At 36.0% G+C, this 15,355-nt stretch overlaps 1 protein-coding gene across 1 annotated transcript in view; it reads left to right on the top strand.

Moving 5' to 3' along the window:
• The window catches only part of LOC127455698 (ras-specific guanine nucleotide-releasing factor 1-like), a 68,077-nt gene that overhangs the window by 3,253 nt on the left and 49,469 nt on the right, over positions 1-15,355 (top strand). The window contains exons 2-3 of the mRNA XM_051723758.1: positions 7,980-8,086; positions 14,803-14,950. Of these exons, the coding sequence (XP_051579718.1) occupies positions 7,980-8,086; positions 14,803-14,950 (255 nt within the window). The remainder of the gene's footprint in view (positions 1-7,979; positions 8,087-14,802; positions 14,951-15,355) is intronic.

Genomic DNA, 15,355 nt, shown 5'->3' with positions numbered 1-15,355 from the left:
AAATGTAAACAAAAACTTTCTGAGTGCACCTTTAAGATTCAGCAACCTGAAGCAGAAGTCTCATCCAGCCACTTAATCACTTATCCAACCACATGGCAATCTTATGCAACCATATGGCATACACTAGTCAGGATGGTTTATCAGTTACTCCTGAATCAGTCTCTGAAAAGCTGCATCAATTCTTCCAAAACCCAGTATTGTTTTACCAGCACGACTGCTGAATACTGGTAAATGGCATAGACTGATATAGTTGGAAGAGGTTTTACCTGTTGGAAACCTGCAAGGCTTTGCCTGGCTGTCTCCTGAGCCTGCAGTGTTTATCTCTGTGTGTAAGGACTGCAATTCAACGTGAGTCTTGGTCCTTCCTGTGAACAGCTGTCCCTGTGCTGACAAAGCAGGAGTAGCATGGAGTTTGATGCTGTGCATGTCTGTCATCCTATAAAGAACAGCACATAGTTACAATGATGTTGTTAGACAGTCTCACACACTCTACACCCTTTATATTAGGCATGCACACTGTAACCTTATTCAGTGTAGCTCATTTGCATAAGTAATTTTACATTGGCATGCTTTGTGTTTTCACTCCAAATGTATAAATGTGTAAGATACCTGCCATATTACAAATCCTTCATTGCATTTGCTCCTAAAGCATAAACAACACATTAGCACATTCTGTACTGACCAATCTGCATTCAGGACTGGAAGCATGTTAAATCCTTACAGAGTGATCTTTCTGTTCCTGCAAGACTGCTTATACCAAAGCCTTCATTAGATTTGACCCAAAGTTGTCTGTAGACCAACCATTTTCAGCTTCCTGTAACCTTTTATGATTTTAATATAGTGTTTGTTCCATATTCATATTTAGAATTATACAGTTCTTCACTGGCCAGGTTTCTCCAGGTGCACCAGCTCACAGAAACTGGAGCATCCTGTTGCTGATTCTTTAAAGTGGGACACTGTATTTAATCTAGTTTGGCCCCACACTCAAAATATTGCAAGCAGACAGGTGTGCACATGTATATTTACTTTTTTCAGACCAAGTTCAGACAAATGTGGTGTGGGATATGCAGATTGATCTGCATGCAATATGGAGAGTAGACATTAGGGTGTCGCTCAGAAGTCCTGGTGCCCATCTATTTTAAATTCTAATTAACTTTAGTTTCAATGTTTTTAGATTGTGTAGTGCTCATCTAAAAAATAAAATAAAAAACACTTAGCAAAAAAAGGTGCTTTTCGGCAAATTAAAGATTAGTGTTTTTATGACAAATTTTTGTTTTTTAAAATCATCCCTCTAACTTTCCTTTTATTATCATTGTATTTACATGCTAATAACTCTGCTCTACCATTTATTTAGTGTCCCTTCTTAAACATATCTGCATTTGAGCCAATGGTTCCTATGGCAACTCCTATTCGCATGAGAAAAAGAGTGGTTGGAGGGATCTAGCGTGTGTAGCGGGAGTTTGCAGTGTTTTTTCTGCCCCTTCATTAATGCTAACGCTGTTTGGGCTAAATTTGTCCTGTTCAGTACCTCTGAGGGGTCAGAGCCCATTTATAGAAAAACACTCATCTCTCTTTTGGGAACAGCTGCATTTTTGCAGCTCAACAGAACGAGAGTGGAGACTAACTGATACTCACTATTTCGGTCTCCTTCATAGAATGCACTTTTTCATAGAAGCTCAAGACAGGCATAATGTTAGATGTGTAATGTTTGAGCATCACTAAAAGGAATTGCACAAATAATGAGTATTTTCAAACTGTTTCCCCCCTTATTCCACTGGTCGGACAAATAGATAGTTCCACCCCTAATCTTGTGCCATTAGTTGAGCTAATGTTGGCACCTCAGGTTTGTTGCAGTGCTCAAACAAGCAGAGCAATGTTGTGAAAGTGTCACAGAGCCACAGTGATTACACTTTTTGAGGGAATCAACCTACAGATAACTTACTTATAGTTGTCTCCGCACACATTTATTCTTTTGCAAGCTATTTCCTTCCCTAAAACCATGTTTCTCTCTTCATTCAGCAGCAACATCTGATGTGACAGGTAACAGGTTGCTCAAACACAAAAAGGATATTGTGTATTGAAGTCTGATGATCTAAAAGGGCCTGTCTGAACTCATACATTATAAAGCAAGTTTCATAATGTTACAGTATTTACAGTTCCTTTGCTTGGTTTACCCAGACAATGCTTAAAGATAACAAACTGTCTTTTGAGTGATTATTTGAAATGTCATATCCATATATTTGAAGCACTTTATCTTCGCCAGCTACAGGTTCTTTTTCTTAGATGACTTTGTGGCAGTCACTGTTTTTGAATTTGAAAGTGTACTTTCATTGGTGTGGTTACAGATTAATTTAGCAACAAATATGTTTCATCAGTGAATAAGGAAAACTAATTCCTTTGTTCTTTATATGCCTCATGGAGTGGGTTTTAAAACACTTGATTGATCTTACACAGAAAGAGTGAATCTTATTGTATGTATGTGTGTGTGTGTGTGTGTGTGTTTACAATAGGTGTGCTCAAAAACTAAGCATCAAAATATGTTTTTAATACATGCATATACATTTTTCTTCATATTCATGAATTTTCTTAAGTGCCATGGGTTGAAATGTAAGATGATGGGCACCAAACAAAGAGACTTTTTTTTATTTTTCATCATTATCTGATGAAAATTACTATTGATTAATGTTTTCAAGTCAACCACAGACTTTTAGCCACCATTCCCATTATTCACTTTATGGTGCAGTAAAATATTGCTGTCTCATGGGGTAAATGGTGGGGTGGAGATGAATGAATTAAGTTGACAAATACCAATGACTTTTATAAGATCTCTGAAATCTGATATACCTCATATTATTACATAAAATTGTAACTTCTACATTTGAGGTTAAAACCAAGGCATTTGAAGTCAGTTCAGGTGTTGTCAGTTCAGGTGTTAAGACACTCATGACAAAAAGCTGTGGAATCCATGATAATATACTGTTTCAATGAAATTGACCGCAAGCACACCAAAAGTAACGTATCTTCGCAATGCTTTGGCATATTAAAACAAAACATGGTATACAGTATGTCCAATCAATTATGCACTAGTGGTTGGCACAGTGCCAACTGGTCTCATTAGATTCCTAGGGGCATACAGTATTTTACAAATACATTGGCATATTATTATGAAATTTGGTATGTGGCAAAAGGGATTCCATAAAGGTACTGAAAAAGTTTCGGGACCTAGTGTACAAAAGATATAATGAAATGCTTATAACTTTGGAATAATTTATTGTCAGTAGCAACCTTGTCTCATAGAATGAACATTACTATAACTACAAACTGAGTTTTACATGCCGCGATCTACGTTTCACCACAGTTTCCTGGTAAAATTAACACTAGAGGTGCTACAACAACTGTCATCTTATTCACTTTTACACAGATCACGAGTACAACGGCTGATAAGGACTTTATAAACACTTATTTTTTGCTCTATTACACACACACTGCTATATTATGATATCGAAACTAGAGGTCGACCGATATTGGGTTTTGTCGACACGATAACTATGTTGAGAAAACAGGCCGACTGCCGTTTGTTACTTTGTAACATTGTTCTAACGATTCGAATAGTTTAAGTTAGCATCCTCTCCAGCTTATCGGCAATGCAGTTCTCCAGTGCAGCAATTAGTTATAAACAAATGAATTATCAAACCTCCTACTATTACATTTTGGTTGTCTTAAATGATTTATTTATTATACCATGACTATCTGTAATAACAGTGTGTACTATATACATACCTTGGCTTTTCTCTGTCAATGTTTTAAATCCGTTTCTGAAGTGTCCGTCTCTATAAATAGCTTAGTCATGTTTCACAACAAACTCCACAAGGAGTCAGTGATTGTTTTTTATTTAACCTCTAGACACCGCTATCATACTTTTGAACCAAGTGTAGAACCCTCCAGCGGCAGCCATGGAGGAATGAAAAAAAAAACTATCAGAAACTATTGCAGTTGATTTTTTCTACCTGTGCCGATTAATTGTAAAACCGATATATCGGTCGAGCTCTAATCAAAACACTTTTACTCTAACATATCATTTGAAAAAACGCTTGTATTACAGACCCACGTACATACATTTACACACTTTTTCCATTGTTATCAGCATGTGCATTAGCCCATCTTATAGATTGTTAGACTTGAGCCCAGCCAAGAACGCAAGCTGACATGTAGGCTGAAAGTGGCATGGAAGTGACACGAAATGACGTGGTTGTTTCAGAAAATGTGCTTTTCATGTCGCACTTGCTTTTGGGACACTATTGGTTAGGTTAGGTTAGGTTAGGTTAGGTGTTGATTAAAGGTGAGGATGTCTGATTTGTTCACCTCTCATTTGCTTTTAGGACACTATTGGTTAGGTTTAGGTTAAAGTTTTAGTTTAGGGAGGTATGTTTTACTCATTAAACTCTCCATCTAACAATCACCTTAAAAACCTTGTTTCATTTCAACATCATTTCCCTCTCTTTTGGCACCCCCTGCTGGACATTTCACCGGGAAACTGCAGCCAAATGTTAAATGATGCACTTAATTTTGTTTTGCAAAAATGTTGCCACAGTCACAAAATTTTCATGAGATCAGGCTGGTCAGGAGACTTTTATTATTAGCTTCCTTGGGTCATGCTGAGTACGATGATACCAAAGTTAACAATATCACTTACAGCACTTGTACAGTAAATATGTTAAAATGTAGTAAACAGAGCTCAGAGTTATACATAGGGTAGCTGAAAGCATTATCAGATTAGACAAAATATTTAAGAAATATGCCAGGGTTGAGCGATACAAAGAACTTTTTGATAGACAGCTGTTCGATGTCTTCCGAGCTTTCTGTGTAAGCTTTGTGAGCTTTCAGATTCCATGCATGCCTACTGATGAGTATAAGGAAAGATGAGGGAAAAACATTGGAAAAGAGAAAGAGAAAGAATTATCCGGGGAAGCTTGATTTCAGAGACCCTTTTCAGATTTCCATGTTTGGAACAAAGAAGTAAACTATAGCGGGGTAAACTTCTGTAGTGGGATGCCACATTTACTGTTTAATGAATGCAAGTGTAGTATAACATAAAGAATAATGTTAGAAATTTACACTAAATAATTTAAAAAAATATAAAAAAGTTTGCTAGATTTGTGCTGCTAAATAAGTCGGAAACACATAATCACAGGCTGTGAAAAGGGTCAGTGGTTTGAAATGCCAGTATAAGTAATTTCCTTGAAGAAATGGAAGCATAAGTGGTAGTTCTAGCAGGAAGACTCATGGTCTTTATGCTTTCAGTCAATCAGGTATCTTATCCAATCACAATCCAGCCTCTGCTTTATAAGCTCACACAACTCCTTCATCGCTCATAACGCCACGTTGTTTTCACCACCCCATCACCATGAGTTTAGGTCACATCCTGCCATAGAGGAAAGCACCTCTCCCCTGCCATCTTCGCCTTCCGGCAGGATCTGACGGTTTCGAGCAAGTATCTGAGTTCTGAACCGTAGGATGGGGTTTATGCCAAATTACCTAAATATCTCTACATTCATATTAATTACAACTATCCCAATTCTTTCCTGATAGAATTACTAAATTTGTTTAATTAAAAGTTATCCCATTATTTCATACAGCGATCTGTTGGATTTGAACCCTCAAACTCTCTCGTTTCCTGATTCCAATGGACAAATAACTGTGATATAATTACTTGAGCAATGCTAAGGCACCTTAAAGGTCTGCTCTGCAGCAGGAATGGAGGTTGTTAAGGATTCAGTGCTAAGACCTGGCTTTCTCAAATGGAGAGACGCATACAGAGCCATAGCCAATAGTGCACAGAGGAGTTGCTAGGTAACAGGTAGCATACAGTTATGTAATGCACCATGCTCCCAGTTTACATGTTTTATGGTATTTCTCTTGAGAGCTGGTGCTATCTCAGGCACGGGGAAGTTTATCTCAGCACATCCTCTCAAGGGCGAGAGGAGATACTCAGTTCTTGAAATGCTCTCTCGCTCATCAGTCCAGAAAGATTAGGCTGATTTAACCGTGGTTGGTTTAGATGGTCTGGTGTTTTGTTGAATTTCATTGGGCTATGCATGGCACACTGTGCACTATATGCAAAGGTGTTTTTGATTGTATTTTGTGTTGTACCATCATAAGGTATTGGGCTGCTGAACTTTTTATTCTGGAAGATTAATTGAAATGCTAGGCCAAATTTCAAACTGCCAAGAAACTCCATTCACTGCACAAAGATTAGGGGTGGGTAAAAATATCAAATTTCCGATGCATCGCAATCTTCGCTTGAACAATCTTGATATCGATACTTAAATCCCAAGATCGATCTTTCACTATATGCACAACCCTCTACAATGCAAGTAAATCACTCACATATGTGATCAAATCTCCTGCTATGTGACTAAACATGTCTATTATTAGACACTGGCTGGTAAATGTTCAGATTTTACTCACCAGTGATTGAGTAGTATAGTGGAGAATTTATTAGCACAAAGGTCCTTTCACTGCGTGTTGAGAGTAAAAATTTGGTTTAAATCGTTCTGTGTGTCCAAAGACAAGATCCATATGTCATGTCTCTTTTAATATTCTTTCTGTTCTTTACAGTCAGTTGTTAACTAAAAACAACAAAAAAGAATCATTTAATTCTAATCACACATGGATGCGCTAAAGAAATCATGCTCGTCCTCTCTCGTTATATGCGCTTACTGGCTGATGCCGCTAATCGTAAAGAGACAGTACCGATTTAGCACGTGTTCTACAAATCAATGTAAATTCTTGTAAATAGTAAAAATTATGCAAGTAAACAATAAACATGTAACAAAAATGTATATGCAACATAATATGTGCAATTTCAAGACATTAATTGTTTGAACAGATTGAATTTGAACATTATTCAAAAGCTTAAATGTGACCAATTTGATGAAAAACTAATGATAAAATATAATTTGTAAAATTAATATTTTTGAATTGTACCTAGAAGGGTTGCCTAAAAGGTTCCTTTCAAATTAAGAGCATTAGCTGAGATAATTTTTTTCCCTATGTAAGCAAAATTTATAATGTACCAGAAATGTATCCATATGAATCGATATTGAATCTAATTGAATCGAAATCAGAATCAAATCTAATCGAGAGCTTGTGAATCCGAATCCAATCGGGAAATCTTTATCAATACCCAGCCATAACGAAGACAGTTGGAAAAAAGCATTGTGTAAATTTGTGCCAATTCTAATCAGCTCCTTGGGCATATGCAAAATGAAGTTATAATTTGGAATAACAAAGCACAGGTCCTTCTAGTGAATTTGAAAGACAGCATAGTGGTTTGTTCATATATTTTTTTTATAGCTTGTCAGCACGGGACTCATAAAATATGTCAGGGATAATGTACAGTCAGCTAGTCATTATCATGAAATAAATTCCAACAGGGTGACCCTGACACAAAGCGGACGGGTCATATATAATCGTGAAAGGGTTTATTTTGCGATGATGACTGTTGCTGACTGTTCATTACCCCACTTATTACATGGATACGAACCACATTAACAAATAAATGGATATGAGATATTGATTTAAAAATTATTTTATTATGTGAGAATACAGAGACCACAGAGTGATACAAGAGATATGGAACTAGCACAGCTAGGAAGTCAGTTGCCTGGGACAAAGCTCAATTATACAGTTTAGCGTTCATTAAACAAAAATATTTGAATGTACAAAGTAGTCCAAAGAGTCGTTTAATATGAACCATTATATTACAATATTATATTAATATTACTTTTTTGCCAGCACAGACTCCCTATATCACAGCATAAATCATAATTTTTCTTTTTTTTCTTTTTATTGGGAAGTGGTCATTAAGATAAAGGCTTATATTAGTTCGTAATTACAGTAATATACACCACTGTAGTCAATAAGATTCTTTGTGTATATTGTTATTAAAAATAGTTTCTGTTCTTTCTGGATTGCAGTATTATTTCACAGTCAGCTTCAACCATGAGAATCAGAAAGCCCTGGAGCTTCGTACAGAAGATGTTAAGGACTGTGATGAATGGGTGGCAGCAATATCACATGCCAGGTAAGCAAACCCTTCTATTTCAACCTCAGATTTGCTTATGTATGCTAAATGCTATGTATAAATCAAAAACTCACAGATTCTTTTAAGATTACTCATTATTCCATAGAAATATGCTACTTTGTTGGGATGTGCTTATGGATAAGTTGAGTCAAAAACAAACTTGCCTAGAGAGAAAACAAGTCTGTCTTCTCATAACGGCAGGATTCTCTGCTTTAGATTATGCTCCATATACAGCTCCATTCACAAAGCTCTATTATGAATGGGGGGAAAATGAGTACAGAGGAGGATTTTTTGCTAAGTGGACAGATTCCATGTCTCATTATCTATAATTAACCTCAAGCTTTTTTAAGCAATCTTGGATGTTGCAGAGGTTCTGTTGGGAGTATTGTTTATTTTTAGTAATGAACTTTGAATTTAAAATGTTCCATTGGGAACTAACAAACAAAGCATAAAATGTTGTGACTTTAATAGCAAAGAGCCTTAATGTAGTTAGGGAAATATGTACATTGTGATATGTTTTCAATTTGTTATGTGAGAGTTAAGTTGTACAGGGTTAATAACACTGTGAAAAGGAAAATGTTTAACAGTATTATTGTTTCAAACAGAAATTAGTTCTGGTAGAAAAATTGCTCATATTTTAGGCAAGCTAAGACACAAAGATTCAAAAACATTAATCTGATCAATTGGGCATTTTGGTTTCAAGTTTATTATTACTTGTATTTGTTCTTGCAGGAACTGACTGAAAGATTATAGTTGAAGATATTTTGTTTACTTTACAGAATTCATTCAGCCTTCTACAGTTTAATAATTTGTCGTTAATTGTCATCAATTGATATTAAATAACTTACATTGAGTGTAAGGAGAATTGGCTAGACTTCAAACCATGCCTTTAAGCCATGTCGGAATGACGCATTTACCACAAATTTGTTTTTTTTTTTTGGCCCCGACTTTCTGAGTAGGGGGCATGTCAAATAAATCATAGTGGAAGCAAATTGGTATTGATCATAAATTTAAATGTAATGTTGACGCATTTTGTGCAGACTACTGTCAGTGAAGAATAGCAATAAAGCATGCCAGAAAATGCTACTCATTTAGTTGGTTAAAGAGATGACAGATTTGAGCGACAAAACTACACTATGCATCATTCCCTGTCCCTTGCATGAGAACGCTAAAATACATAAATCGTGTATAAATAAAGTCATCAGTTATACTTTTAATGCATGTCTTTTACTCTTCATTTTGATGCACTAGCACTAAAAACACTGTCTTTTTTGGGAAGTGAAAATGAGAGAAAGAAATATGAAATTGTTGCATCCATTTTATTCCAACCAAAATCGCTTGAGCACACATCATGTTGTAAGTAGTAGGTGCGGAAATCAGCAAGGACCTGGCGATACAAATAGAAATATAATTGGTTTAATAGAAATAAACGAGTGTGTTGACTTATTTAGCCTTTTCACACACTTTATATGAGTATTTTATTTTGATATCCATTTCCCCCCTCCATAACTCTAGTAAGTGGGATCTTCCAGGATGACTTGAAGACAACATCTGTTTAGTTCATATGTTAGTTTATTTCACCAATCAAGAAACCACCCTGTTAACCAGTAATTCTTCTTAAGACATTTTCCAAATGTTACATTGTGGGTGAGAGTTAGATTCATCTTTGTATACCTTAACAGCTTCTCAAACTGTACTGAATATGTTTACTAGATGTAGGTTAATATCAAATAATATTCACTCAGAGGACCCTGTTTCATAATCAGAAGGCAAGGTCTAGTTTATTTTTAAGAACAAGTGGTTCTGAACTGGAGGATGGTTTTGGCTGTTTATCTCTGGAGTGCCCTGCAGTACTTCTAAATCTGTGTGCATAAACATGAAGGCATCTGGATTTGCTTGCTGTTTTGAGATAAGCGCTGCTCCAACAATTCAGTTTAATTGTTGAATTCTAGCATTCACCGTATGCTCTGATAAAGTGTGTGCTTATGGGGTTATGTGTTAACACTATGTGTATGCCAGGCATGTGCCGAGAGCTTTGAGACTGGGCAGGCATCAAAGATTTTTAATACACATTATTAAACGCTGTGCCCAAAACACATTATACGGGTGAGTGTAATGTCGCGGAAATGTTATAGACGTAAATTGTTGCCTTAGAACCCACCAGTCAATGGAAATAATTATTTCACAGTGGCAAACTTCATGACCAAATTGCTCATATCACACAAATAAAAGATTGTCATATGTTGAGCTGAGCATGTTTATGTCCATAAAATCATACAATGAACCATAGTGTCAGAAGAGCTTTTTTTTTTTTTTTACATACAACAAAAAGAAAAAGACTGCAAGTTACTAGTTTCACTACATCACTCTTCCCACAGTTCAGAAACACTGGAATGGACAGCAGAAATTAACTAACCTGACCACTAAAGACAACAATCTTAACCTGAATGCACAAGGCAAATGTAACGTAAACACGGCAGTGTTTAGGTCGTCGATGCTTACACTATATCCATTTTAGCACTTAATACCACAGTAGTTACGTGTACTTGAACGTGTGGACTCAAAACTAAAATCTAGCCTATCAGATAGCGTGACTGAAGGAAGGAGCTTCTGATTGGCTTACTCATTTAGGTAAGCATGCTTACCTTGGTCACTTGTAGTAGCGGGCGTGATTCACTTTGAATGAACGTATAATGTTGAAAGAAAGGGCAGTAAACACTGCTTTGAATGCAAGTCAGAGAAAGCATAACATAAAGTGCTTATACCTGAGGGTGGCGCCAAAGCGTATAAATGAATAACTGTCTGTGCTGCTCAACTGAGATGAAAGATGACAAATTTGAACGAAAACAGTAGTTTATATTAACAATTGTATTTAAATATTTCATAGTGTAATTTTTCTTTTCACTCTTCTGTTAGGTAAGCACTGCTTACCCTGCTTATATGGATGGCACGCCCCTGGTCTGCAGGAAAGAGCTCCTGAAAGCTTGAGAGGAATTTTTTTAAATTATTCATTATTAATTGTAAAATGAATCAATTATCATGAAAGAGTTACAGAAAGCATGATACAAATGTATGAATGTGTGAATAAGTTTAATAAAATGACTGCTAGAATGCATTTAAGGTCTGCAAGCTGTCTTTGCTGCACTTGGAGAATTTTTTCATGAACAGACAGTTTCAAGAATAGCCTACAAGATTATAAATTTATTTACTGTTGTTTTGGACCAATTTAATGCAACCTTGCTGAATAAAAGTACCATTTATAGTGATTTCAAACTTTTGAACGGTAGTGTGTCTTTCTGTAATTTAACAAATAAACATAAAACATAGACCCTGATAATTCAATTGAAAACATCTGAGCATTGGCAGACAAATCAAGATGTTTTGTGCTTGATAAATGAAGTAATTTCGTCTGTTGTTAGATTGTCTGAAAGGGATAGTTCACCCAAAAATGAAAACTCTCTCATCATTTACTCACCATCATGCCATCCCTGATGTGTATGACTTTTTTTCTTATGCTAAATACAAACATTGATTTTTAGAATATCTCCGCTGTGTAGGTCCATACAATGCAAGTGAATGGTGGCCAGAACTTTAAAGTTCTAAAAAGCACATAAATGCATCATAAAAGTAATCCATACAACTCCAGTGGTTAAATCTATTGACCTGTTTCGGTGACGTCACGCTTTCCCTGCAGCCGCCATATTTGTGACCATCAATGGGAGAAAACAATGGCGGTGAATGGAAAAACACCTGTAAAACGATATCAAGAAAAACCTAAAAAAATGCTTTTGATCCATGCCAAGTCCCATGAAAGGTGTAAAGAGGTCTTAGGTCAGCACACATATTGCCAAATTTGACTTTCACGGACATTTAAATACATTTTATCCACAATTTACCTCCATATGGCGGCGAGTCTGATGTGTGACCGGCGAGTACACGCCTACCGGTACATAACCGTAAACATCTCTCATTCAGAAGTTACAAATGTTTGTGTCGTTTTCTGCTCTGATTTGGACAAAATATTACAAAACGTTTGAGATGTTCCCATCTGTATGAATGTAAGAGCTGCTTTTAACTCTGAAAGCAACTGAGGCATATTAGTGTACATGACAAATATGTTTACATTGTAGTGTGAATAAAGTCTGAGCTTCATAATCTTATGATGTGTTGTTTATTGACTAACATTAGTATATACACATTACATATTTACTATATATTCACATTATAGTGCTTTTTTATTTATTAAAATGTTACAATTATCACATACCTTTATACAGTCTGGGTGTTATGAATAACATCATCCTATGTGCATTTCCAGTTTAATTGTATCTGAATCAATGATGTTATAAATATAATTGACACATGTACAGATAACTGACATGTCTGAATAAATGAGCAAAGACCCACAAGTGTTTTTATCCCCACTCTCCCCCTTCATCACTGCTTGACTTTGGCGAAATTAAGCCATGTCACTTAAAAGATAAAAATGTATTGAAAGAAAATTTACATTTTGGCTCTGGTTATTAAACATCAATATCACCTTTTCAAGATTTATAAATAGAAAAAAAAATTCAGACTTTTGCCGCATCCCACAGCGCAGCACTCTGAAGAAATATGGAATTTTGGTCACAAACATGGCGGCGCGGTCATACAGTGACGTCACATTAAACAGGTTAATATCTTCAGAAGCTAAATGATAGGTGTGGGTGAGAAACAGATCAATATTTACAGTACTGTGCAAAAGTTTTAGGCACTTAAGATGTTTCACAAAAACATTTGTTTTAAGATGGTTATTTATATCTTCAGCTTTAGTGTGTCAATAGGAAAAATACATTTTAGACTCAAGAACATTACTTTTGCAAATGGAAAAGATTAGAATAGAAGAACAGGGCGCTCTGCAAGGGATGGCATTGCCCCCACAGAGCCCCCTACTGAACATCGAGTCAGTCTGGGTTTACATGAAGAGACAGAAGCAATTGAGACAGCCTAAATAGATAGAAGAACTGTGGTGAATTCTCCAAGAAGCTTGGTACATCCTATCTGCCAACAACCAAGAAAAACTGTGTCCAGGTGTACCTAGGAGAATTGGGGCTGTTTTAAAGGCAAAGGTGGCCACACCAAATATTGATTTAGCTTTTTTATGTTTACTGGACTTTGTATGATGTTAATTGATAAATGAAAACTATATATGGCATTATTTTTGAAGACATCCTGACTATGCAACATTTTTCACAAGTGCCTAAAACTTTTACACAGTACTGTAAGTACTATAAATTCTCCTTCTTGCCCAGTAGGTGGCGATATTCACAAAGAATGCAAATCGCCAGAATCAAAAGAAGAAGAATGTGAAAGAGAAAGTGGAGATTTATAGTAAAAAAAGGACTTAAATATCTGTTTCTCACCCACATCCATAATATCACTTCTAAAGATACAGATTAAACCACTGGAGTCGTATGGATTACTTTTATGCTGCGCTAAGGTGCTTTTTGGAGCTTCAAAGTTCTAGCCACCATTCACTTGAATTTAATGGACCTACAGAGTGGAGATATTTTTCTAAAAATCTTTGTATGTGTTCTGCAGAATAAAGAAAGTCATACACATCTGGGATGGCATGAGGGTGAGTAAATGATAAGATAATTTTTATTTGTGGGTACTATCCCTTTAATGTTTATCCAATATTAATGTTTTAATTTTTCAGGCACTAGAAATTAGAAATGTATTAGGCATTGACTGACTGATTACTTGCAGAAAGATGACAGCAATCACCAACGATCCCTTAATATATTTTTTTAAACAGACACTGTGCCCTAACGTTAGAACAGACATAACACAAGAAGGAAATGTTTGCCAGATCACCACTTCATAGCCTCAGACTAGCCAGAAACAATGACCTAGTATCTATAACCTAGTATCAATAACACAGATTTTTAATAAACATATTAACTTACCTTTACTGGAACACAAAATCCATGCATCTCTCCTAGCGAATGAACTTCTCAGTCACTTTGTTGTAAAAGTCGCCCGCTTGTTTAAGTTTCGATAGCCTCTCTTTCTCAATTTTCAATTGAAATTAACTTTGCCAAATCCGCGAAGGTCGTCGTTGCTTACACTATATCAATTTTATCTCTTAATACCACATTAGTTATGTGAACTTGAACATGTTGATGCAAAACAAAAATCTAGCCTATCAGATAGCATGACTGAAGGAAAGAGCTTCTGATTGGCTTACTCTTTTAGGTAAGCATGCTTACCTTGGTCATTTGTAGTAGCAGGCGTGATTCAGTTTGAATGAACGTATAATGCTGAATGAAAGGGCAGTAAACACTGCTTTGAATCTAAGTCAGAGAAAGCATAACATAAAGTACTTATACCTCAGGGTGGTGCCAAAGCGAATAAATGAATAACTGTCTGTGCTGCTCAACTGAGATGAAAGATGACAAATTTGAACGAAAACAGTAGTTTATATTAACAATTGTATTTAAATATTTCATAGTGTAATTTTTCTTTTCACTCTTCTGTTAGGTAAACACTGCTTACCCTGCTTATATGGACAGCACATCCCTGGTGTATGCTAATGAGCTTTATCCCTGTTAGAATAACGTGATGTTCCTCATTGTGTGGAGTGTGTGCGCTCATGTGTGTATTTTGTGTTTGTATGCATGTATGCCTTTGTGGACGGATGTGTGTGTGTGTGTGTGTGTGTATTCTGTGTGCAGCTACAGAAACCTGGCTACTGAGCATGAAACGCTCATGCAGAAGTACCTCCATCTACTCCAAATCGTGGAGACCGAGAAAACAGTTGCTAAGCAACTTCGACAACAGATAGAAGATGGGGAGATTGAGATTGAACGGCTAAAATCAGAGGTAAAATTTGTAATTCAAAGTGCTATAATAGAGATTGGTTGTCTATAGTAAACAATTGCCTATATCCAGTCTAAGAAATCAGCATATTTAGGTGGTATTTACTCTTGGTCACTTAATGCATTTTTATAGATCAGATAGCTATCCAATCATGAACAGATAAAGTGTAAAAGTTCTCCAAGAAGTATTCGAGACGTATAGCCAGCTGATCATACAAGACGCTACTTGGCCAAGTGTAAAAGTATCTGGTTTTTCAGACCACATATGTAAACATTACCCTTCCCAAACAGATCGATGTCAGCATTCTGACATTTGAGAACAATGTCATCCAGTGTTTTCTTTTGTACTGCAATCATTGAATTTCACCTAATGTTTTTAGTTTTTATGAGTCACATCAAGTTCAGCAAA

The sequence above is a fragment of the Myxocyprinus asiaticus genome, chromosome 18 (genome assembly GCF_019703515.2).
Source record: "Myxocyprinus asiaticus isolate MX2 ecotype Aquarium Trade chromosome 18, UBuf_Myxa_2, whole genome shotgun sequence".
NCBI lineage: Eukaryota > Metazoa > Chordata > Actinopteri > Cypriniformes > Catostomidae > Myxocyprinus > Myxocyprinus asiaticus.
This window is presented reverse-complemented; position numbering and strand designations above follow the sequence as displayed.